The 27,524-nt window shown below is 44.7% G+C and overlaps 1 protein-coding gene across 2 annotated transcripts in view; it reads right to left on the reverse strand.

The window, feature by feature from the left end:
• The window catches only part of TECRL (trans-2,3-enoyl-CoA reductase like), an 835,890-nt gene that overhangs the window by 300,941 nt on the left and 507,425 nt on the right, over window positions 1–27,524 (reverse strand). The window contains exon 8 of one of the 2 annotated variants that reach the window (XM_086963149.1): window positions 7,163–7,206. The exons of the other annotated variant lie outside the window; for it this stretch is intronic. Coding sequence (XP_086819275.1) covers window positions 7,163–7,206 — 44 coding nt within the window. The remainder of the gene's footprint in view (window positions 1–7,162; window positions 7,207–27,524) is intronic. 2 annotated transcript variants of the gene reach the window in all.

A 27,524-nucleotide genomic window follows, 5' to 3' on the forward strand; every position in this document is an offset into this window, starting at 1 on the left:
CCAGCGGCAGAGTCCGATTCCAGTGACAGTGTGTCCCTCATCATGTGGAGTTTTCTCAGCGGCACCGGAATGATTTTCCAGCTTTTCACGCCAGGTGAGCCCCGCCCTTTGCACAATCTCATCTTTCAAGGCATTTCATCATCAACTACGGGTGGCAGTCACGTTTTTAGCACTCCGGCTGCCATTTCAATTTCCTTATCTACATGCGCTGTCTGCCCTCATGACAGAGGCTATATCACATGACTTCCTGCACTCCCTCCTGTTGTTCTGTCCTTAGGTGGGCATCAATAACATGGTTATGCTTCCTCACCTGCATTGTTTCCTGTTTTAACTGAGCGTTCTCAGTCTGCCTACTTTTCATAGCTGTTTCCTTTCTGCACTTCAACGCACTTCACAGACTTTGTACCTTGGAAGAGTTTTTTCTGCATCCTCTCCTGTTGCTTGCACACGCTGGGTGTCCCTGGTGAATCTCTCTTTGTTATGATTACCTACCATGGACCGGATATCCTGTATTTTGTGGTGCTTTTGCTTCTAAATCTGCCTGATATTATGTTTTATCCTGGCTCCAGCTCTCACAGGTTTCGAGGACAATATTACCTGCTGTGAACTTTTTCTGTTGCCTTCTAGTTTCCTGGAGGGGCCCTGGCTTTCCTACTCGTTCTGTTCACGGACCTCCTGTTTACTTGTCTTTCCTCATCAACGTTGGCCTTGGGCGGCCAATGCTTCTTTCCTTTTCAGCTACTTTTTCTACCCATGCATGGGGAGGCTCTGCAATCTGAAGCTCACTACCGCGACTAAAGGACTCACCCACTCCTTCCCAGAATATGGAGGAAGGAGCGATGTCTAAACCTGACTCTCACTTGGAGGCCATCTCCAAATCTCACAATGGCAGCAAACTTCTGACTACTCTGGCCTTTTCTAAACGCCTTAAAAAAGATCCTCCTTCTCCGGATAGTGCTCCTTCGCCCTCTTCCCTGGATCGCGTCTTTTTGTCTTGTGCAGGCGGTGGTCCGGATGCGGTTGTTTTCGCTGTTGTCGTCGCTGTCTTTGGTGCCATCACTCCCCATTTTTCGCGTTTGTCTTGTAGGTATGTTTTTCAGTCGTCTGTTTTGGACTTGTACTGTCTTCATGTTTCTCATCTCTTTTCTCTTCTCTTTTTCAACATCATTGTTCTGCTTCCTCCATCTTTTTCCCCTCCTTTTCCTTCTTTCTACCATCTTCATCTTTTCTTTTTTCTGCAAGGTAATTCTCTTCCTTTTCTCCTTCTTTGCTGACATAGTGAACATGCTTCTGTTTTCTTTCTTCTTTTTTCCTCTTTCTCCCGCTATCGCTTTCTCCCTTGCTTTGCCTTCTTCATCTTCTTACTATCTGACGTCCTCATTTTGTTTCCCATTTATCATGTTTATTCCCTTATGCTCTTCTCTTATTGCTGACTTAGTAGCCATGTTTGTGTTTCGCTTTATATATTTCTTACTGTTTTTCATTCCGTGTTATTACCTGGAATGTTAAGGGTTTGAATAACCCTAATACGAGACAACGAGTACTGTCTCATCTGGCTCGGCTTAAGGTTGATGTGGCTTTTATTCAGGAGTCTCATCTCTCAGAAGCTGAAGCCCAAAAGTTAAGCGTTGTTGGGTGGGGCATGTTTTCTTCTCTCCCACTGATAATAAGAAGGGTGATGTTCTGATTTTGTTACTTAAGAAGGTAAATGTCTCTGTTGTTTCACAGGAATGTGACGAGCAGGGTCGATGGACCCTTGTTCATTTGCTTATCGATAAGATACCAATTGTGTTATTTAATGTCTATGCTCCCACTGGTATTGATAAGTTATTCTGGCCCTCTATTTCTTCCAAATTGTCAGCTATTACTGAGGAGTATGTCATTTTTGGGGGTGACTGCAATTTGATTTTGGACCCCATTTTAGATCGCCACTCCAAGTTTAAGTTCTCACCTTCTAGGATGCACTCCCAGTTCACTAACACTATCCAAAACAATGCATTGGTAGACATTTGGAGATTGTGTAATCCCGATCTTCGGGAATATAGTTTTTGTTCTCCTGCACATAATTCCCAGTCACGCATTGATTATCTCTTTCTTAGCAAATCCTTCTCTCAGCACGCTATTCACTCCGATATTGGCTCCATTTTTATCTCTGATCACGCCCCAGTACTCGTTGATATTGACCTCCTTCCCTTTTCTCCCCACTCTGGCAGATGGAGGTTTAATAATTCCTTGCTCCTTGACCCTATTTTCTGTACAGAGTTCTCTAAATTTGCATCCGCGTACTTTTTGCTTAATCACATGCCGGCCTCTTCTTATGTCATGGTTTGGGACTCATTCAAGGCGGCCTCTAGAGGTTTTATTATTAATTTTGTTTCTCGTAAGAAAAAAGCCAATGAAGCCAAATCTTCTTCTTTACTCGCTAAAATTAAACTACTCAAACTTGCCTATCATTCCACAAATTCTGAATCCTCCCTTAAAGAACTCATTGACGCCAAAATGTCCTTTAATAAATTCACCACTGATGCTGCTTCCAATCTACTGTTGAAATGTAACGCACGGTATTACGGGGGGCAAAATAAGATGGGGAAATTACTCGTTAAGTATCTTAAAATCCGAAAGGAACGCACGAAAATTGAACAGATGAAGTCATCTAATGGTGATTCCTTGTTTAAAGATAAAGATATCCTCAATGAATTTATGCTTTTTTATAAGAATCGCTATACTCCAGAACGTGTTCCCTCTTCGGCTGATATCCTTTCTTACTTCCAATCTCTTTCTCCTCCTCCCTCTTCTCATGTGCAGTTTGGGTCCCTGACTGCCGATATCTCACTCTCTGAAATCTCTTGCGCTGTTTCTAAATTACGTCATGGCAAAGCCCCGGGCCCTGACGGGTTTACTATTGAATTTTATAGTCATTTTGCCTCTTTTATTTTACCAAAACTGTTACTTTTATTCCAAACTTTTTTTAGATTCCGGTCATTCTAGTGGTTCCTTCCAACAGGCCTTAATTTGTTTAATCTCTAAAGAGGACAAAGATCACTCGCTCTGTAAAAATTACCGCCCCATCTCTTTAGTCAATACTGACTATAAGATTTTGGCTAAACTTTTGGCCCTTCGCTTAGATCCTATACTACCAGACTTAATTGGCCCTGAGCAGTCCGGCTTCGTGAAAGGTCGCCTCTCTTCTGATAATTCCAGAGTCTTTTTCAACGTTCTCAGTAAAGCCTCCTCTTTCGATCTTCCCTTAGCAGCTATCTCTTTAGATGCGGAGAAGGCTTTCGATAGGATTGGTTGGGATTTTATGTTTCAGGCTCTCTCTTGGTCGGGTATCTCCTCTAAATTTATATCTTTTGTCTCTCTACTCTATTCCAACCCTCAGGCGTCGATTTTTGTTAATGGCACTGTCTCTGATTATTTTAATCTTCAGAGAGGAGTTTCTGCAGGGTTGTCCTCTCTCTCCTTTACTTTTTGTCTTAGCGTTGGAACCTCTCCTTACCAAAATACGGCAGGATGTTTCTATTTCCGGTTTTCGCTTTGCTTCCCAACAAGTCAAACTTTTGGTTTACGCTGATGACATTCTTTTCTACTGTTCCGATCCAGTCTCCTGTCTTCCCTCCTTCTTGCGGCAGGTTTCTTCTTTCTCTGCTGTTTCAGGTTACCGTCTTAACGTAGACAAATGCGAAATTCTTCCTTTGAACTCCCTATGTCAAAAGCATCTTTTTGCCATCTCTGGTTTCTCGTGGCAACCACAGAAAATTAAATACATAGGTATTTGGTTTGCCCCTCTCCTATCAGACACTTTGAAGCTCAATTTTGATTATGTCTCCCAAAAATTTGATTCTGCTATTACTCGATGGAACCCGCTTTTCTTATCCTGGTGGGGGCGTCTGATTTCCATCAAGATGATGCTATCCCCTCTTCTACTATACACTGTTTCCATGATACCAATTCGTATCCCCGATTGTTATTTTAAAAAGATTGACTCTATTTTGTTGAAATTTCTATGGAAAGGTAAAAAGTCTCGTATAGCGCTGGCTTCTTTGCGAAAGGATAAATCCCAATCTGGAGTTCCTTTCCCTGACTTCAAGGCTTATCATCGTGCTTTTTCACTCAAACAATCTGCTCGTTGGCTTTCTGCGGATCTTCCTTTCCATCCTCCCCTTTGGTTAACGATTGAGTCTTCTTTTATCTCTCCTTTTGAGTTTCGCGAACTCTTGTCTTTTACTTCCTCTCTGACTAGTATTCGAAATCCCGTTATTGCTCACTCTCACAATCTTCTTCATCCATATTTATTCTCTTCCTATCCTTCCGCCTCCTCGACACATGAACAGCCCATCTGGCACAATAAACAACTTTTAATTCATAACCGTACTTTCTTTTGGAAGTCTTGGCATTGTCGTGGTCTCCACTGGATTTCCCAGCTGCTTTCCCATAATCTCCCTCTATCCTTTTCAGAACTTCGGGCTCGGTTTTCACTGCCTTCTAGTGCATGTTCTCAATATGATCCGTTACATACTGTTCTCCTATCTTATCTTGCATCCTTGCCGGAGTCCAATCCTATCCCCCAGTTTGTCGCTCTATAGCTTTAACTTTGGATTCTTCTCCTTCTGCTTCTTTCCTGTACAATTCGGCTCAGTTTTCTGCTGACAGGTCCAAATCGAAGGTTGAATTAGCTTGGGAACGGGATCTCTCCTTAGAATGGCCAATTGCTTTTTGTGACAAGATATGGTCTAAACTTCATAAGACTTCTAGGGCTGCCAATACGACCCAAACTCTTTATTCTACAATTGCACCCTTTTGACTCCCTCCGTTTTATCTTCCTTCTCCGCGGATGCCCTATCTACCTGTTGGTCATGCCCCTGTCAATCTGCTGATTTGAAACATATGCTTTTTGAGTGCCCTCCCATTCTTCAATTTTGGACTTCAGTGTGGACCCAACTCCAAAAAATGTTCCATTTTACTCTCCCTTTCTCCCCTATTTCTGTCTTTTTAGGTCCTTTATCCTCTGCACTTCCACAGGCGCACCAACATTATCTCCTATTAGATCTCTTCCTTGCCATTACTTTTCACCACATCACATCTAATTGGAAACAAGCTGCTAATGTATCCTTCCGCTCATGGTGGAATGCAATCTGTTTCCTCCATAGGCTTGATACTAACTTTGTTTCCCCTGTTTCCCTAGCAATTAAACGTGATCTCTTGTGGCTTCCTTTAGTGAATTATTTATCTTCTTCTGACCCCTCCTCCATCTCCCATGATGTTCATTCTATTGAGGTACGCAAACCACCTTGATTTATTTGTCTCTTTTTGATGATTGTACTGCTTACTTTGTCATTTTTGATAATTGGTTTTATGATGCACTTGTATTTTGTATCCATATACACTGTTGTATAATTTTCACCCTCCCCTCCTCCCCTTTTTGTTGTATAATTTATTGATTCGCATATATTGACTGTTTTCTTCTATGCACCGGTTCTCTTTGTGTTTTTTCCTTACTGTTCAATAAACTCAAACTTACATTTTTTTTTTTAAAAGAGTAGTCACCAACACCAAACCCATTGCCTACTATAGTAACCAATGAGATTCCATGTAACAAAATTTATTTTCAAAGACCTAAACACTAATTCACCAGTAAAGACCAATATGCTTAAACATAACCTTTTTACAAGAAAAAGTCTGGCTTATTGCCTTTATTGTAACTTTTCATATTGAATAGAGGAGGTGGCTGCTGACATAATGACTCCCAATGAACCAGTCAGGACAATAACCTTTAAAGCTGGCTTGCCACATAACCAAAACAGGCCTTAGTTACTAAGCATAAGCTGTCCTACAATTCAACCATCATACCTGAGATTAAGATACCAGATAAAGTTTAGCAATTAAATTAAAAGAAAGAACATTCCTTCACAGAAATCCGAGTCACCAAAGACATAGCATATGAGATTATGTGACAATAATTTTATTAGCAAATGCCCCATTTCCTATTTCTTTGTTGTCATTTATTGATTCCTTGCAGGCAGTATGCACGTCTCTGCAAAACATGGGACACATTTGCGGTTTGATTGGCTGGAAAAGCTAAGGGGCATATTATCAAGGGGGTTTATCTCTGTTTTTTTGGCTTTAAAAGCCAAAAAAGCGGAGATAAAATTATCTCCCTATTACCTAGCTGTCGCTAACACCAGTTAGCGACAGCTAGTAGGAGATAGCGACCATCTTGGGCCCCACTTTGCATGTCAGTGATATTTATCACTAATGACTTGCAAAGTGGGCGTGCCAAGATGTTAGCGACTGGAAAAAGTCGCTAACATCGCTATCTCCTATTACCAACTTTTGGAGATATTCGCACTAAGCGTGAATATCTCCAAAAGCTAACACCTGCCCTGAGCAGTTCTTAGCCATGTTATCCAATGGGAGGTGGATAACATGGCTAAGAGCATTAGCTCAGTAATGCATGAATATTGCTGACTTTTCAGCGATATTCATGAATTGCGGACGATTTTTATCGCATTTGCGATAAACCTTGGTAATACCAAGGTTTATCTGTGATAAACATCGCCGCAGCATAGCGGTAAATTTTTGCCTCTAACCAAGCAATAGCGATAATTATCGCTATTGCTTGGTAATATGCCCCTAAATTATTTTAAAAATAACTTTCTTGTCCCAAATACGCTGCTCTCTTGCCATCCCAAAAGATCACTGTAAGACAAATAATGTAGCAATATTTGTGTTTGTGTCCGATTTCCGAAGCGATGTATGCAATAAAAATATGTGGCTCGTGCAATGAAAACTGCAAGGTGACAGTGACAATGGGAACTTTATGAAATGCTAATTTTTTCTAAATTCTGTGCCAAGTCCAGGGACTGGAGACAGAAAGAAATACACAGGAAGGCATTGAGTAATAAAACAGGGAAGCAATCACGAATAAGCATTATTTTTATTGAACTCTAAATCTGGAGAAATTAAATCAGTGTATTCAGCGACTTCAGATTTACGGTCCAAGTTCATTGCTCATTATATTTTATTATCATGTTGCTGGGATACCTGCCAATAATCACAAAACGAGTCCCCGTGCACTGGTTTTGACTTCTGTGCAAAGGAGATCTGAATAATAACGAACTGCCCACATAATTATAAACACTTATAAGTTTCCCGTACGTACCAGAAAAGCCACTAGTGCCAGGGTGACTTGCCTGTTGCCAAAGGCTGCAAAACAGAGTAAAGACAGAATGGTTTAATTATGTTTAATGGCCTGAATAACTCTTATAGCTCTACTGGACTGCATCATTCAATTCCTCGAACGATATTTTACACTCATTATGTCTGCATTTAGTTTTCAGATAGAAAATGTTACTAAAACAACACTGAATAAGGTTTACCAATATTGCCCTCTGTTCAGGGCGTTAGCAACTGTTAACACCCTTAATGCGAGCGTTACGTACTGCTTGTTTGCTCACCAGCCATTTTGTGCTCAAAGCACATTAGGGTGCTCAAAATGAAGGGGGATGGAGTTTCACCATAGAATAAAGTAGAAACAGTAGCCTTTGGGGCCTCATTTACAAGCCCATTGTGCCACCGGTGCGGCACTGTTTTTTAATGCGCGGCCCATATTTGCAAGGCCACATAAAGTCACCCTGTGGTGCAACGAGGATAAATACTTTACCTTTTTCTCGTTATTTCCTCTTTCCATGCGTGCTACAATCTGCAGGATGCATAGAAAGAGGACATTCTCATCAGTGATTGTTTCTGTGCAGTAAGGTGTCCCTTCCTGAGCAAAAACAAACATCCCCGCAACACAGACACCCCTGCAACATGAAGCAAGGGTGCCGGCGCTGGCGCATGGCAGCCACTTGTGCACCGCCGCAGGGGAAAGTACACAGATGCGTTTTATTGTTCTTAATACAAGACATCCCTGTGCTTTTAAAATGATGCAGCTCGGTGCAGCAAAATGGCTTGCTTTGTACTAAATGAGGCCCTCAATATTTTGCTTATAAAAATAATTGTAAATAAATTGTGTCATTGAGACCTTTTGGCACTACTTCATCCATCTTGTTTGAAATCTTGCTGTGTTATTTTGCCTGCACTCTTAAAGCACATTTCTCCCAAATGTATGGCTCACTGGCACCGTTGGGGTCCTTACCACATGTGCCTTAAAATAACTGGCCCTGCGGACTTTCACAACCACCTCTATATTTCACAATACTGTGACTAGCTTAGCCCATATTTTCTTTTTTATTGCTTAAAATGTGATTTCCTGCCACTCTTTTAGGATGACCACTCCAAGAATGTACGGCCATTTTTGTGATAAAACAGTCTTGCATTTATCTTTAGCCTCCATGTGAGAAGACTACTCTCAGATTTTCAACATGGTATGCTCAGTGCTTAATTTGTAATAGAATCAGTGCCGGTGTCCAAAGCTCCGTCCTGAAACCCACAGCCGGTGCTTTTCAACACAGAATACCAAGGTTGCATAGTCTTGAATCGACCCCATCACTTTTTCAACAACTCTCAGACACTCCCTGCCCCTTTATCTCATTTGTGCAGGTTCATGCTTTCTCATTTTGCTTTTTCAGAAACAGCACCATTTTCATTGTCCTCCCCTGGGCTGAGCTTGAGCTGTGTTTATTCTGTTGTAGCTACAGCTTGCACCAATGACTTATACCTTAGTATGGCAGCATTATTTGCATAGACAGTGACCACTGCGCCTCGGCGCCTCGGCCTGGTCGCCCCAACGCTCCTCGTACCTCCTGCCACCTGCCTCCTGCTGCTGTGCCTGCCTGCCTGCTCGCCTACGCCGTCAGCGAGCGCCCCAGCCGCCGCAGGGCCGCCCGCCAAGCCCGCACTCGCTTTTCCCGCTGCTGCCTGACTGCGGCCCCGCCCCCGCCAGCCGATTGAATCCCACGCTCTCGCCTCCCAGCTGACCCGCCCTCCTGGCTCCCTTCTTATGACGCCCCCTCAGCGACCGCGCAGCGGATGCGCGCAGCGGGAGCACCGAATGAGCGCCGAAGGTGCGCCAAAGGTAAGCCCGTCTGCGCCCATCCGCGCCTGGACCGTGCCCAGTGCCAGGACCCCTGGCCCCGGCAGACTCCAGCCCACCCACCGTACCTACGACACCACCGAACTCTACGCACTCAACACCGGCCGAACCCCGGGTTGCTACCGAGCCACCCCGAGACACACCCATGGACCCTTCTGCTGCCACTCCTGCAAGTTCGCCTGCATCCGGACCTGCACTACTCCAGCACTGACCAAGACCACGACGCGCAACAGCAGCAGCCACCTCAAGTGCATCCTGCTCAACACCCGCTCCGTCCACAGACACGCCGTCGAGCTCTGGAACCTGCTCGACATCACAGCCTCAGACGCCGCCTTCCTCACGGAAACCTGGATGAACGCCTCTTCAGCGCCCGACATCGCCATCGCCATCCCAGACGGCTACAAGATCATCCGGAGGGACCGCGTCAACCAGACTGGAGGAGGCATCGCCATCGTCCACAAGAACACCATCCGCATCACGACCAACACCGACGACACCCTCGCACCCGCCGAGCACCTCCACTTCCAGATCCACACCGACCCAAAGATGACCCTCAGAGGCACCCTCATCTACAGACCCCCGGGACCACGCACACAATTCAGCAAAGACATCGCTGACTTCGTCAGCCTGCACGCCCTCCTCTCCGCTGACTACATCCTCCTCGGGGACCTCAACTTCCACCTGGAGAACAACAACGACCGCAACACCAGCACCCTGCTGGACAACCTCGCAAACCTCGGACTCAAGCAGATGGTGACCACCCCCACCCACTACGCCGGACCCTGTCTTCTCATCCAGCAAGGACATCACCTTCAGCCACGCCACCGGACTCCACTGGACGGACCACAGCTGTGTCCACTTCAGCTTCAGAAGGACCACGATCCACCACCACCAGCAATAGGTTGCACGCAGAAGCTGGAACAAGATCACAGCCGACCAGCTCGCAACTTCCCTGAGCAAGAACCCACCCACCAGCGCAACGAACCCCAGCGAAGCGGCCACCAACCTCACGAAGTGGATCAGCGCCTGCGCAGACTACCTCGCCCCTCTGAGGACCCCGCCTAGCAGACCCGGCAGCAAGAAGGCCCCATGGTTCACCGACGAACTCAAGAGATCCAAGAAGAACTGCAGAGCCCTCGAGAAAGCCTGGCGCAAAGACCCAACACCGGACAACATGACTGCCCTCAAGCTCGCCACCCGAAAACACCACCAACTGATTGACACCACCAATAAAACTGCATTCAAGGAACGATTGGACAACAATGCACACAACATCAATGAACTCTTCAACATCGTTAAAGAGCTCTCCAACCCCAACGCCGGAAACAACGACATCACCCCTTCGCAAGACCTCTGCAACTCCCTTGCCTCCTACTTCCACAACAAGATCGCGGACATACACAACAGCTTCAGCACTCAACCGACGCACGCCACGACCAAACCACCGCCCCCCACCACCACCCTCCGCGCCTGGACCCCAATCAGCACCAAAGACACCGTCCGCACGATGAACTCCATCCACTCCGGATCTCCGACCGACCCCTGCCCTCACCACGTCTTCAACAAGGCCGACACTGTCATCGCACCCTACCTGCGGGACATCATCAACACCTCCTTCAACACCGCTACCTTCCCGGAGAGCTGGAAGCACGCCGAACTCAGCGCTCTACTTAAGAAACCTTCAGCCAACCCCACCGACCTCAAGAACTACCGCTCCATCTCGCTGCTCCTGTTTCCTGCAAAAGTCACCGAGAAGACCGTCAACAAGCAGCTGGCCGCCTTCCTCGAGACGAACGGATCCTTTGACCTCTCGCAGTCTGGCTTCCGGGCCAACCACAGCACCGAGACCGCCCTGATCGCAGCCACCGATGACATACGAACCCTGCTCGACAACGGAGAAACAGCGGCCCTCATCCTCCTAGACCTCTCTGCGGCCTTCGACATGGTCTGCCACCGTACCCTAGTACAGCGTCTCAGCAACGTCGGAATCCAGGAGAAGGCACTGGAGTGGATCATCTCCTTCCTCGCCGGAAGGACACAGAGAGTCTGCCTCCCCCCGTTCAGATCAGAAGCCACCGAAGTCATCTGCGGCGTTCCTCAAGGCTCCTCGCTCAACCCTACATGAGCCCCCTCGCAGCCATCGCACGCCGGCACAACCTCAACATCATCTCTTACACCGACGACACCCAGCTGATCCTCTCCCTCACCAACGACCCCGCCACCGCCAGAGCCAACCTACACGAAGGGATGAAAGAGGTAGCCGAATGGATGAAGAACAGCCGCCTGAAACTGAACTCGGACAAGATGGAAGTCCTCCTTCTGGGATCTTCACCCTCCGCCTGGGACGAATCCTGGTGGCCCCCCGCCCTAGGCAGCGCACCCAAACCGACAGACCACGCACGCAACCTGGGCGTCATCCTGGACTCATCCCTCTCCATGACCAGACAAGTCAACGCCGTCTCCTCGACGTGCTTCAACATCCTGCGCATGCTACGAAAGATATTCCGGTGGATGCCCACCGAGACCAGGAAGACGGTCACCCAGGCCCTCGTCACCAGCCGCCTGGACTACGGCAACTCCCTCTACGCCGGAACCACTGCCAAACTCCAGAAGAGGCTCCAGCGGATACAGAACACCTCAGCACGACTCATCCTGGACATCCCCCGTCGCAACCACATCTCCGGACACCTGAGAGACCTGCACTGGCTCCCGGTCAACAAGAGAATCACCTTCCGTCTCCTCACCCACGCACACAAAGCCCTACACAACCAAGGCCCAGGATACCTCAACAGCCGCCTCAACTTCTACGCTCCCAAACGCCAGCTTCGATCGACCGGCCATGCCCTCGCCGCCGTCCCCCGCATCCGAAGAGCCACCACAGGGGGAAGGTCCTTTTCCTACCTCGCCGCCAAGACTTGGAACTCCCTCCCAACCCACCTCCGCCTGACCCAGGACCACCTCGCCTTCAGGAAGCAACTCAAGACCTGGCTGTTCGAGCAGTAGCAGGCCCCCCTCCCCTAGCGCCATGAGACCCTCCGGGTGAGTAGTACGCTATATAAATGTCTTGATTGATTGATTGATTGATCTCTTACAGCATGTTCTCACTCCGTTGTTCTTCTGTTTTCCCTCTCTACATTTAGTCCCTGTTTACATGTGGACCCACTGGGGAGAGAAATATATATCCCACCCAGGGCCTGATTACAAGTGGCCTCGAATGGTAGTTGCTGTTTACAAAATTTACAACCACGGGTTTCGAAATTTATTGGGTGCAATAAATATCACATATTCTAAGGGGATTTTGAGTAAAGGGGAATTTCATTGGGAATTGAATGCTTACTGAACCAAAACCCGCAAGTCCTGGTAATTACTAGGCTATTTTTTCCTGTTCAATTCCAGCAGGTGTGACCTGCCAGAATTTAATGGCACCTGTTAGTAACTGGATGCGGCAAATATTGCCCCACTTATGATTGTGTTCCCTAAGCAAAGAGATATTTGTACAGGGATCACAGTTTAATGGTGTACTTGTAGCCAGGTGTCCAGTAAACACCATTGTCGTAGTGTGAGGTGTCTAAAGTATGTGCTAAATTTCCCCTATTCCAATTCTTAACTTGGAAATGAAGCATAGTATGCAGAAATCTGTGTTTAAAGCATCACATGTTGCATTCTTTTCCTGTTTCGCACCTCTTCCCCCTGTGCAATTTGGCAGGTTTAACCTGCCGGAATCTCTCAGGGACAAACAATGGGTTATCATAATTATCACACAACTCTGAATATTCATTCCTGTAATCACATACAACCTGGGTGAGCAGAATAAGGCACAACCACTTGATTATGCTGCTGAAATGAAACACATGTGTTAAAGGTGGGTTTTGGTTTGAACACCAACAGGTTCAACAAGTATGTGAACCGTAGCCACTAAAAATGTAATATATCCTAGTAAATGACAAATGTATGGTGTATAAGGTATACATTATCGATACAAGGATCATCAGGAAGTAGGGATCGTACCTGGCTCCAAAAGAAACGACCTATATGTCTTGCAATTCTACTTTTTTTGTAACATGTTGTCTTACAGGACAGGAAACAAGGGGTATTGTCTTCAAAAAATTAGGGGGTTTGTAAGTATATACCACAGACACCCACACCTGCATGCCTGAGTACGCATGCTGCTTATTAGATTTTGATTCTGATGAAAGACACACTGACCCTGAGAGTTAAATGAAGATGGCTGAAACATGTAGACCACTCCTAGGGTATGTGGGAGAAACTAATCAACCCACATCTATCCACCACTGTTTTTAACATTGACAGAGAATCTCACAAATAAAGGCCCAACTTGTGAGAGGGAATTTAAAGGCCAATTTTAAAATCATCACTTCACTCGGACACATACACACATACACAGTCACAAGAACACCCCCCAGATAAAACCCAGCTCCGCTATAATCAGGTGTCGCAGCACACCGTGTAAGCATTCGACAACCAAAGTGGGAACCTAATGATGAAGCATGTCACCTACCAGGTAGGTGAGTGAGGGTTCTTTTAAAACACCCTGTGGGTTCCTTGTCACTGACACTTTGGATGACATGAAAAAAGTAGTTTTCCTAGTAGCATAGGCAAAAATAGATAGGAGACTTTAGTTTTAGTTGGATAAATTAATGAGGTGGGAAGGCGAATGGGTCTACGCTTCTCCCTCTCCTTTTCTTGTTTTGCCTAATGATTTGCCCAAAGTTTGTTCAGCGTGATTATATGATAGCTTTAGGATAGCTGCATTTTCAAGATACGATGGCTGCGGTTTCAAGAGATGCATGTGCAAATGGAATAAAGACATTCCCCGAGTCTATTGTGGCTGATTAGAGGATTCCTTCCTAACTAATATGCAGAATGTGTTATATTTATTTATATTAGGGTTCTTTGGGATGGGACACTGAAAGAGTACACCTATATATAGTAAATATGTATTCCTTTGCCTGTCCTAAATATGGCAGACAAACTGAACTTTATATAGTATATATTCATAAATAGCAGTTGGCGTCACACGAGGCGTGAAAGGAAGACTAAACCCCAGATGAAAGCTGCTAAAGTTAAGATCATAAAGGCATTTCATAAATGAATAACGGTAGTTACGATATGGCAGTTAGTTGGATGCCTGTTGCACTATGGGGTAGACAGCTAATGATGGGAGAGTAGTTTGTAACTCCTTTTAACACCGAAAGTGTCTCACGGTGTGTATCGACAGATAAGAAACCTATGGCTAAGTCAATACAGATAAACGTGTCCTGGGGTATTGAAAGAGCAAATCTGCATTTCGAGAAGAAAAAGGGGCATATTACCAAATACTAGCGATATTTATCGCTAAATGGGCTTAGCGACCATTTTTCTATCACCGTGCTTTGCCTGATTTTAAGGCAGAGATAGCTTGCTATTAACAACGTTTATCACAAATGCGATAACATTTCAGGCGTTAGCGGCGAAATGCGTGAATATCGCAGGTAATCCAGCGATATTTACGCATTATCGCTAATGGGGACTTAGACATAATATCCAACTCCCATTGGATATAATGGCTAAGAACTGGTCTGAGCAGGTGTTTGTTTTTGGAGATATTCGCACTTAGCGCGAACATTTCCAGTGCTGCGCCTGCCTTGCTAATATGCGATAGCGACGTTAGCAACTGCTTTCTGTCGCTAACAGGTTGGGTACGCCCACTTTGCATGTCATTAGCGATAAATATCGCTGACATGCAAAGCGGGCCCCAAATCGCTCGCTATCGCCTACAAGCTGTCCCTAACTGATCTTAACAACAGCTTGCTAATAGGGCGATAGAATTATCGCCGCTAAGCGGACGAAAAGAGACTCTAAAGCGGTGATAATCACATATCGCCTGCCTTAGTAATATGCCCCAGAATCCATTTTTGAATGTCGAAAGTTACTACCGGCATTCATCGTTGGTTATGAAACCTATAGATTTGTCGGTCTGGGCAGCATATCTCGGTTTTCTGTAAGTATGCAGTGGTATTCTCAAGACGCATGCAGATTATTCCATGAAGCTAGAACCACACAGGAGCGTGTCTAGAACTCCAAGATATATGTATTTAATCCACAAGGCTTTAATACAGCCAGGAACTTTACACAGTAGAAAATAATGTGATTGGACTTTTTCAAAGAGGCACCGGTAGAACGTAGTGGGGAGGGATATGAAATATTAACAATTCCATTGTTAGGCATAATCAGACATGATAATATCAGAAAAGTCAGCTCATGTAACAAATACAGTGTGTTTAAATACTATTACGTCACCCAGATAAGAAAAGGGGCTCCTTGAATATTCAAAAATCAGTATAAAAGAACATGAAAACATGCAGAAAAGTGAGGTCACCATTTCTAAGAGCAGTTATAATTCTAATTTTGATAGATTTCTGCATGTTAGAAGTACCAAGATCCGTATTTAAGTAGCCCCTGTTAATACGCATAAAACGCAGGGGGTATGCGCTTATCGCATCAGGAATTGGACTGTTTGTCCAATAACCAAACAGATGAGAAGGTAAGCATCTGTTGTACCACTTAGGTCATAGCCTTTCATGTGCCAAAACACAAACATCACTTGACAAGAACTCTAAAGATAACACATACTATTTTGAAGCTCCAAAAGATTTCGCTCCTGATGGGTTTATTGTAACCTGAGGGTTTACGTCAGTTGCATAATTATTAAGTAATTATGTAGTCATAGACATCTAGTGAAAAGAAATAAAGTTCTTCTTTCTCAACATAATGAAATGTTTCTTCTACTCTTCCCCTTCATTTGCTGTACATAGCATACAATAACCATGAAAGGATTTAACCCTTGACAGAACCTGAACGGTCATTTTATTTTGATCCGCAAAGTGTATCATGAAATCCTGTAGAAGTAAATCCTACACATGTATACACTTATGATTTTAGTGTTGAGGGCCTAAGAACTCATAATTTCTGGAATAAATAAGTGGTGGTGAATTAATTTCTCCATATGAACTTTAGGATGCCTCGACTAACTCATAAATACACCCCACTAAATAAGAAAGGTTTTTTAAATAATTAACATATATAGTACAAAGATGGTTGAGATAATTGTTACAAAACAAATGGAAACTAGGAATTAATTATCTGCTGGTTTTTGTGTGAGTCCCTTTAAAATCCTCGATGTGTAGTAATTTCCTGTATTCCTTTGTTTTTTAGAATGTTTATTCAATCAAAATCTTTGTCCTGAAGAAGATAGTGAAAGAAATATTCCATTGTCCACCTAAACACTGATTTGACTGTTTTGTGTTTTTAATTAATAAGAAGGAATGTTTATGTATGAGAAGATACATTTTTGTACAATATGCAATGAGTATTGCTAGGACTTTACACAGTAGCAGAAGATTAAGGACTATAATTAGTTCCTTTTTTAACTTGCGATTTTAAATGCATGAGAATTACTGCTAATGACTTTATGATATTAAAAGAGAGTACACAGACTTTTTGGTGCATCACACTATGTTTATGAGAACTCAAAACCTACAGGCCCTGATTACGAGTCTGCCCGACACCGTTGTGGAATGGGAACTGGATGACCTCAGGTCGGCAGATCCGACCACAGCATTTGGATGCCACCGCACACAGTGCAGTTGGAAACATATATTTTTCTATGGGAGCTTGTGGGAAAGGAGAGAAACGCCCACAGCATAAGCTCTCATAGAAAAACTGATGTTTCCAAACATCTCCACGGTGCCTACCACACGGTGCAGGAATGTTTATGCTGAGGATTAGGGGGGAAAGGGGGCCCTGCAGTGGCCCCAAAAGTCATTTTCCGACAGCCAATCATTGTCGGAAAGCTCGAACTGGGTTGGCTGTCGGAAACCAACATCATAATCCTGATGGAGGAAACGCCATCCTTAAGGGATTATGAGGCCGTCCAGACTAGCAGACAGGCTCCTTGAGCCTGTCGGAACGGTGTCAGATACCCTGGATGGTGTAAACTACGACTGCCATCATCATAATATGGCGGTTGGACTTTAAAACTGCAATATCGGTTGAAACGCCTCCGACTAGCGTCAGAGGCTTTCGGGCCGACATTGTAATTTGGCCCATAATGTTGATACATTTGTGAAATACATGTTTTCTGTGACGGTAGATGTCCACTTGGTTTTCTAACAGACTGGCAATCTTTATTCTTTCTTGACACACAAGAGGGAAATGTAATTTTTTTCAAGTGTAATTAAAACCATTTTAATGATCCTTACCAAATGGTACAAAACTGGCATAACTGACTACATTAATATATAAAGATAAAATGTGTTACAATTTTACATATTCAGAAAAGACCCTCTGAATTAAATTTAACATGTAAAACCTTCCTGTAGTTTTAAAAGGCATTTGCAGGAGTCTTTAATTGCAAATGTTGTTTTTTAATGGCCCGAGGAACAATGAGCGCTTCTAAATTTCCCAACACCGCTGCAATACTGATGTACCAGTATAGCATTGTCTGGAACAATATTTACACTTTCCGGCCAATACACCACCTTCACTTGTCTAGCTTTCTTCAACAGCCCGGTGCTTAATTTGAGCCGGTAGATTACGGTGCTCTGCATCGGCACATAATTGTCAGCACCAGCTCTAGTGACAGTCCACCACATGGTGGCGCTGTCTGTCTAATTTTGAGATGAGCCCAACAACAGTGTTTAATAAGTCAATATCCATTAAAAATGAATAATACCAGTTGCTTGCACCATGGTTATAGCGGCCTGGGATGACCTGAATTGTTCCCTTGTAGGAGTGTAGTGTTTATTAGTTGTGTTGGCATTGTTATTGGCACTTCTGGCAGGGGCAATTGGTGGTGCAGGCTGCAGTGGCTTCACCAGAAGGACCCCAGAACAACTTAAGCCGAAGAGTACCCAATACACGATCTGCTACTGACTTTCAGGGTACCCCAAACTTTGTAAGTGAGTTCATTTTATCAAAGAGGGCTCTGATTACAAATCAGGTTGGGCAGAATTAAAGCATGTCATTTACTCCACCTTATCATAAGTTGGTAGGTTTTTCCACACCCGGGATTTCAGGTGTGGGAAAACCATACCCGATTATTCCGGCGTGTAAATTTATCTTGAAAAATTGCATACAAATTTTAGCGCGCAGCCGCCAAGTCTGGAAGAAATTACTGTCCCCATCTATCCTTACTCCCGACACCCTCCTTTCCTAACCGTCTACTCTGCCCAGTGGTCCATGCATGTATTTAACACCTGCTCAGAGGAAAATACAATTTAAGCTTTAACTCCATGTAATTGGGAATTCTGTGTGGTTTAATGACTGGGAAAATCAGTTCCACACTGCGACTCCCAATTCCAGGGGGGTTATTTCATAATTGTGGGACTTCCGGGATCAAGGAAAGGAAGCTTTCCTTCGGATACCCTACACAGTAATGCTGGTGATAAGGGCGAAACACATATATCTGCAAATCCACGAAGCCTCATGTTGGGCTGATCATCTGGCAGGAGGGATGGGTGACGTTGAGTTTGTCACCTTTGGGCAAATTCAGGACACTTCGTTTTTCTTCAAGTACAAAATTGGCAAATTACCTGCCAGGAACCTTGTTGCCTGCCTTCTTTTGCTGACTACCACAGCCGCTGCCCGTCTCCCTCCCGCCGCCGCAGCCACCATTCTATCGCGGCCGCAGTGCGGAGGGGGACCACAATTCCCAGGCTCCCTCGCGGCGGAAGCCGCCACCGGCATTCTCGCACCTGGAGACGCATAAAATCAAGCACAGCCCCCGCATCACGGGAGCGCATGCGGGCTAAGCCCGGGCAAAGGGCGGGCCGTCTGCGGTCGACAGTGGTCAGGGGGGCCACCCCTCTAAGTTGTTAGCGAGGTGAGTGAACATCTTATAATGGGGAAACATACTAATACTAACACCACTCAGGCCCCTAAGAATTCATCCATCATTTCTGCCTCATTTGAAAGCATGCTTGAGAATGTCTTTAATATGGTCACAACAGATGGGATTATCAGCACCCCATTTAGACTCTCAGATTACTTCTGAAAATGATGGCCGTATAAATACTCTGCCGTTATAACCAAGCATAACAATTGTTAAAGCTGCCCACTTTGATAAACCACCTGTTGCTCCGATTACGGATAGTAATGTAATCACCATCTCTGACTCCCAGTAGGATACCGAGGTTACTATCGATACCTTCACCCTGGTCTCTAACATCAAGACTGCAGGAAAGAAAAGGAAGAGAGGCCCCTCAAAACTACCAATTATTAAGAGGAAGCAACCTCCCCGCAACAAAAGCCAACCAACTCCGCAGAGTTTGTGGTCCCGAGGAAAAACTGCATTAAGCGGGGTGCCAGCCAGTGAGACTGCAATCAGATGATAGTACTGTAGACTTAATCACAATGGGAGTAGGGCCCAACTCCATCTGCACACAGACTGAGTCAATTGCTGCAAATGACACACACACACGATAAATAGGAATGTAATTGATACTATACTGGACTCAACTTTTAAGCGATTGAAAAGTCTAATGGACAAACAGTTTAATCTTATTTTTAAACGTTTGGATAGATTAGAAAGCCTGGTGAAGAAAGAAGATGCTAAAAGGAAAGGTGTTATTATTATTGATCAGATTAGGGGTGAACGGCTTTTGAAAGATATGGAGGCTGCCAATAGAGGCATTGGTGGGGGAAGGGACAACTGTAGTACATTGGGGAATAAGAACGGATGTGAAAAATGTGATACAGATAAAAATCAGCCTTCCCCTAACGCTTCATCTGGCACTGCTGTAGGCACACTGTTGCGGACACTGTTGCCTGGAGCAGTCAGGCCCCTTGGCCCACTTTGTCTGCCTATGGGAGCCCTATCTGTTCAATCCATATCAGCCACTGTAAAACCTGTAAATGATCCAAATGATAGGTACATCCCTGTTACACGGCTCAAAAAACAGGCTGAGGCCGTCCTTCATGTGCCGCCTGAAGCCTGCCCATATGTTATAATCTTAGCTGGAGTCCCCCCCTTGAAAGAGGACCAAAGTGAGTCCTGGGAACAGCTTAAAAACAAGTGTATTGACTGGCTGTTCAGGTATAAATGGGTGGAAATGGAAATTTCTAATGAAATTCTAATGGTACGACTGGTGGAATGGGTTAGCGCTTCGGTTAAGAACATCTTTGGCGACTGTATAGTCATGAACTTTAGACACCCATCCCTAGTGAAACACATATTAAGAAGTAACACCACTCATTTTAGCCCCTCAACCGTTATAACTTCACTACCCTTAGGATTCTTTTATAGACCGCCCCAGAGATCCTTTAACTCAGCTACACCAATATACCAATTACATAACCGGTTCAGTGCCTTACTTGACCTGGAGAGTCAGGACTGACCATCAAAAGGACTCCTGAATATTGTAGAATGGCTACAAAACACAGAAAGAGGAGTCCAGGTCAAATAGTAGTGTGCTGTCCTAAATGGAGAACAGGAATCACAAGGATACATGTGTGGAAAAGTGTGTTGGGTCACACTGGGCTAGAAAAATCCCATCAGACCACCCTCGTGGCGGCATATCATCATGTGGGGATGGGCAGTCGCTCCATATATCGCCCATGTGGCGGTGTGGAAATGGAAAACAGCGTATTTTGCCACAGTTGTGCCCAGAGTATAGTACAGAAAGAGTGCAGTGCTATGAAAAAGGTGCTTATTAAAAATGACTATCTAGACTAAAGAAATTGCTTATTGAGATAAGTGTAGGTGTCAAGATTAAAAACACGCCTGGAAGTGGGTAAGTAAAACTACATTATGGCGCTGTGCAGAATGGTCAACTAGTTTCAGCTAGATGGAGTGTTACTCCAGCTTTCATCAGGACCTTGGGGATGGTAGGCTACTGCAACACGGTGCGAAGGGTGTACAAATATGAAAGAACATAAGTTACATCAAAATTGTGCAGTGTACTTTAAGGAAGACAAGTATCACCCCGAGACTTGGAACCTCTATGCCCACTGAAGACAGGAAAGGAATCTTCTACCTGTCAAGAAAACAAAAAATACCATGTATTCATTTACACACAGGAGTCCACATAACCCCACATACACCATCAAGACAGAACACACCTGCGAGAACAATTTATGTTCCGCATTACAAATAAGCATATTAGCTTCATCACAAAGAGGCATTTCCTCACAGTGATACTCACCCAGCTTTGTGTGGGTGAAAACCTCACCTCGCCCGGCAACCGCTCGGGAAATTGAGGCCCCGCTCTGATGTGTAGAGAAAGGACACAGTTAGCGCACAATTCATATGTGTCCAGCCCAATCGCTATACACAAAAACCCAATGGACGTGTGGTAGACTCCTGACTACCCTGTCATTACCAACCCCGCCACTGAGCCAACATCAATTGTTTGAGGTAGATAAATAACCCTGAAACTTGGGTGATAGTGATGCCCGTGGTGACCGTATGTTGCCCCTTAATTAAAGTTGTGAATAGCACTACAGGGTGGCAGCAAAGAGATGCTGCTGACCGGAAAAAGGCCCAAGTCTGAAGGAATTGCCCTGAATGGCACTACTAGTACCGAGATAAACGACCGGGAAGAACCCAGTCAAAAAACATTTCCACATAAATAATGAAGACTATTCACAAAAATAATGGAGACTATTCACTCCCAGCACTGCCTATACACATAATGATTGCTAGGAGACAGTCCTCGCAACCTCTCCAAACTCACCTGTCCGTCGGTGCCGTCGCTTGAAGCCGAGCGGAAGGGAAGGCACCGACGGAACCACCCGTTAGGTTTAAATAACAAGGCTTCCTATCTGATCAGCCAATAGCGGCAGCTGCTGTGACCATTTGCTTACGAATCAAAATAACTCCGTATGGCTCAAACAAAGAAGAGAGCTCACCTGCGTTAACAGGAAACGAGCGTTGGGAAGTCATTCTGCCAAGCGCCATAATGTAGTTTTACTTACCCACTACCAGGCGTGTTTTGAATCTTGACACCAACACTTATCTCGATAAGCAATTTCTTTAGTCTAGGTAGTCATTTTTAATAAGCACCTTTTTCATAGCACTGCACTCTTTCTGTACTATACTCTGGGCACAACTGTGACAAAATACGCCGTTTTCCATTTCCGCACCGCCACATGGGCGATATATGGAGCGACTGCCCATCCCTACATGATGATATGCCGCCACGAGGGTGGTCTGATGGGATTTTTCTAGCCCAGTGTGACCAACACACTTTTCCACACACGTATCCTTGTGATTCCTGTTCTCCATTTAGGACAGCACACTACTATTTGACCTGGTCTCCTCTTTCTGTGTTTTGTATCTATAGTATGGGGCCATGAGTTGACAGGTCGTTAAATTATTTCCCCTTTTGACCCTCTGCACACTTGTTTTGTTTTTTCAGTATTTAGAGCAACTTTTTGTTGCGGGTCTTTTCCAGATGCAAACTTATCTGTTGTTTGCATCATTTAGCTCACCCAATCTAATTGTGTGTGACTCCGTCCCTGTGTATAAATACGCTGACGACCTCCAGCTCGTCTTTGATCTTTCTTCTTCTTCCCACTCCCTATCCTTTTTTCACTCTACCATGGTCTTTATTTCTGGGTGGATGAGCGCCAACCACCTCAAGCTCAATCCAGATAAGACTGAGCTTGTCCTGATTGGCGGCTCACCCAGCCCCTGGTCCCCTACTTTCTGGCCTCCCATTCTTGGCCCCCCTCCCACCCCCGTTCCTTCTGTTAAAACTTTGGGCATCAAGGTCAGACAGGACCTGTCCATGCACGGCCAGGTCAGTGCCGTGGTGTCCTCCTGTTTTCTTTCCCTCCGGATGATCCGGAAAATCTCTCGTTTCTTTTCTCCTGACTCCCTTAAAATCATTATTTCTGCCCTTATCACTTCCCGCCTTGATTATGGCAATAGCTTGTTCGCTGGCATTCCTGCCTATGAAACCCGCCGCTTACAAGCTATCCAGAATCAGGCTGCCCGTCTTATCTTTCACTTGCCCAAAACCCATCACATCACTCCCGTCCTCAAATCCCTTCACTGGTTGCCCATTTTTCAGAGATCTCTGTTCAAATTAGGGTGCCTTGTTTATCGGGCCCTTGATCACTCTGCACCGGCTTTCATCAATTCTTTGATTTCCCTTCACACTCCTGCCCGCACTCTCCGTTCATCATCTTCTGCCCTCCTCACCATTCCCCGCTTTCACAAATCTCGCACTGGTGGAACCCGTTTTTCTGTTCTTGCTCCCCGGTTCTGGAACTCCCTTCCTCTTTCTATGCGTTCGATCCCTATCTTTTCACACTTCCGCAAAGCGCTGAAAACTTTTCTGTTTGCCCTGGCCTACCCCCGCTAAACCTCCTGGCCCTGTCTGTTCGGTTCTTTGAGCTCCCAGCGCCAGGAAGCCGTTTTGGCCATCGTGCGCTCTATAAGTATTTTCATTCATAAGTATTTTCATTCATTCCGTCTGCCCACATGCCGTTATTCCTGCCTTAAGTTTGACCCTTGTTTTGTTGAACTTCTCCTGGCCGGGCACTTGGATTATTTTCCAGTGCCGCGGCTCTCCACGCTGCCAGTTTATTGTACCCATGCAGCCTCTGTGGTTAGAGCACTTTCTCAGATAAACCGAGTATTGATTCTCTTGTCTCATACCACACAAACTGTTAAAAAATGTTGTTACTCCCAGCTCTTTGCTTTTACTATACATGTTGCTCGCAGTACATCGACCAGACACTGCCTATCTGGATATTGACGATTCTTCTCCCAATTTTCTTTGATAACCGTGGCGATCCACTGATTGTGTGATCATTGAAATGGGGTTAACTGAGCCCCTACATTTAGCACAGGTGCAGTCTAGCATCATTATGCTACAGAGATTAGATACTCTCTACAGTTATAATTTGTAATACTTTTGTTGTCCCCAAATAGCTTGACGCATGCGCGAGGATATAGTGCTCTCTGAATTTCAGTTCTGAGCACTTTTGCGCATGCGCGTTGGGATTAGTGCCGGGTTTGTAAGATCTGACTTCCCCGGGCTCGTTTCCTGTTAACGCAGGTGAGCTCTCTTCTTTGTTTGAGCCATACGGAGTTATTTTGATTCGTAAGCAAATGGTCACAGCAGCTGCCGCTATTGGCTGATCAGATAGGAAGCCTCGTTATTTAAACCTAACGGGTGGTTCCGTCGGTGCCTTCCCTTCCGCTCGGCTTCGAGCGACGGGCACCGACGGACAGGTGAGTTCGGAGAGGTTGCGAGGACTGTCTCCTAGCAATCATTATGTGTATAGGCAGTGCTCGGAGTGAATAGTCTCCATTATTTTTGTGAATAGTCTTCATTATTTATGTGGAAATGTTTTTTGACTGGGTTCTTCCCGGTCGTTTATCTCGGTACTAGTAGTGCCATTCAGGGCAATTCCTTTAGACGTGGGACTTTTTCCGGTCAGCAGCATCTCTTTGCTGCCACCCTGTAGTGCTATTCACAACTTTAGTTAAGGGGCAACATACGGTCACCACGGGCATTACTATCACCCAAGTTTCAGGGTTATTTATCTACCTCAAACAATTGATGTTGGCTCAGTGGCGGGGTTAGGTAATGACAAGGTAGTCAGGAGTCTACCACACGTCCATTGGGTTTTTGTGTATAGCGATTGGGCTGGACACATATGAATTGTGCGCTAACTGTGTCCTTTCTCTACACATCAGAGCGGGGCCTCAATTTCCCGAGCGGTTGCCGGGCGAGGTGAGGTTTTCACCCACACAAAGCTGGGCGAGAATCACTGTGAGGAAATGCCTCTTTGTGATGAAGCTAATATGCTTATTTGTAATGCGGAACATAAATTGTTCTCGCAGGTGTGTTCTGTCTTGATGGTGTATGTGGGGTTATGTGGACTCCTGTGTGTAAATGAATACATGGTATTTTTTGTTTTCTTGACAGGTAGATTCCTTTCCTGTCTTCAGTGGACATAGAGGTTCCAAGTCTCGGGGTGATACTTGTCTTCCTTAAAGTACACTGCACAATTTTGATGTAACTTATGTTCTTTCATATTTGTACACCCTTCACACCGTGTTGCAGTAGCCTACCATCCCCAAGGTCCTGATGAAAGCTGGAGTAACACTCCATCTAGCTAAAACTAGTTGACCATTCTGCACAGCGCCATAATGTAGTTTTACTTACCCACTACCAGGCGTGTTTTTAATCTTGACACCTACACTTATCTCGATAAGCTATTTCTTTAGTCTAGGTAGTCATTTTTAATAAGCACCTTTTTCATAGCACTGCACTCTTTCTGTACTATACTCTGGGCACAACTGTGGCAAAATACACCGTTTTCCATTTCCGCACCGCCACATGGGCGATATATGGAGCGACTGCCCATCCCCACATGATGATATGCCGCCACGAGGGTGGTCTGATGGGATTTTTCTAGCCCAGTGTGACCCAACACACTTTTCCACACACGTATCCTTGTGATTCCTGTTCTCCATTTAGGACAGCATACTACTATTTGACCTGGTCTCCTCTTTCTGTGTTTTGTATCTATAGTATAGGGGCATGAGTTGACAGGTCGTTAAATTATTTCCCCTTTTGACCCTCTGCACACTTGTTTTGTTTTTTCAGTATTGTAGAATGGCACCAGAATACTGAAATGGTTAATCAGGCTGCGATTAAACCTAGACTTTTTAGTACTCTTCCTAAAGTTTATTTGGAAGAATTATTGCCATCCTGTCTTACCATAAATTATCTTGGTTCCTCAGAACACTATTTGAATATACTTAGTTGGAACATTGCTGGTTTAAAGTTGAAAATGGAATCAGCAGATTGGATTGATTGGATTAGCAATTTTGACATTTTAATGTTTCAGGAAACATGGTGTACCAGAGGTCTGCTCCTTGAGAGATTCTTCTGTCATAATATTATTATACCTAGCCCTGTAGCGGGCTGTCCTAGTGGGGGCCTATCTATATGGATAAAGAATACTGCATGAAGTAAAATTAAACCCCTGGAGACTAACAATAGCAATTTCCAGGGCATAATCTTTTCCAACGGGATGACGTTATGTTTAATACATTTTTATAATAATGATTTTACTTCACAACCCAATAAGAATTTTATAAATTTGTTTACTTTTATTGATAAGATTGTGGATGAACAAAGGTATGGCAAATTGGACGGAATCTACCTGGGAGGTGTTTTCAATGCACATTTGTACAAAAGAGTGGCTAACCCAGCAGTTACATCTGTTCGAGCATTACCCTGTAAAAGATGGGAAGAACTCCTTAATCACCTAGCCACTTGGGGTCTAGTTAATGTTATGGAGAAAGTCGGCTGCTTGACGGCCAAAGGCCCACTGCCTACCTCTAGAGGGCGTGGCTGTTCCTCCACAATTGATTATGTTTTCATATCTTCCTCCCTTGTGAACTGTCTAGTGAAGGCCGATGTTCTAAGCACCGTCCACAGTGATCATTACCCAATTCTGACACTCATCAAATCTGTTAATAAAATTAAAAAGCGGAAGGAAATAGGGGCAAGAAATTTGGTTGCATCGACAGATAAACTCAAAGTAATCTAGAAGGGCATAGATAATAAGGCCCTTCTAGCATGAATTATAAAAACGTATCCCTTATTTGTGGAAAAGTGCTTGTCCAGTAGATGCCCAGGTCCAGAGATTATTCAGGCCTTTTCGGGGTTATGTGCGGGTATTAAAAAAGAGATTTCTAAACCCGTTAGTAACTCAAATAAAAACCCCAGTTGGTTTAATGGCACCTGCTCACGGGCGAATCAAGAATTACGGGAAGCACTTGTTGTGGAACCCAGGGACTGGTCTCTGGTTAGAGCCTTGAGACCACGCTACAAGAAGGCTACAAAAACACGCACAGAGGAGTTATTAAAGGAGCAGTGGGATTCTCTTGCCCGCTCCACCGCACTTAAAGATGTCACCGGGTTCTGGGATGAGGTAAAATCTATGAGGTCCTTGGGCTCAAATATCACATCGATTAACTGTAACATAGCCAGTAAAATGTGGGAAGATCACTTTTCAAGAATATACACAGCACCACAAATTACCGTTGACAATAATTGTTTAGTTAAGGCAGTTAATATCTCTATAACTGAAGTGGAAGAGGCTATAAACCAAAGTGCGGGAAATAATGCGCCAGGTCCTGATGGATTATCAATCGACCTAATTAAATCAGAGCCAGATTTTTGGTCCCCTTTATTATGTAATGTTTTTAATAATTTGTCCCATACTACTATTCCAAAAACCTGGTCAAACAGTATTATTGTCCCTATCTTTAAGAAGGGCGATAGACTTAACTCCAGTTGCTATTGCTCTATATCCTTGATAGATAACACCCTGAAGATTTTAGGAAGAGTGATTTTTAACAAGATCAGGAACTGGGCAGAGGACAATCAGATTTTACACCATTGTCAGTTGGGATTTAGGAGCAATGTGGGAACTGTGGAACAGTGCTTGAACC

Source organism: Lissotriton vulgaris, chromosome 3_1 (assembly GCF_964263255.1).
Source record: "Lissotriton vulgaris chromosome 3_1, aLisVul1.2, whole genome shotgun sequence".
Lineage (NCBI taxonomy): Eukaryota > Metazoa > Chordata > Amphibia > Caudata > Salamandridae > Lissotriton > Lissotriton vulgaris.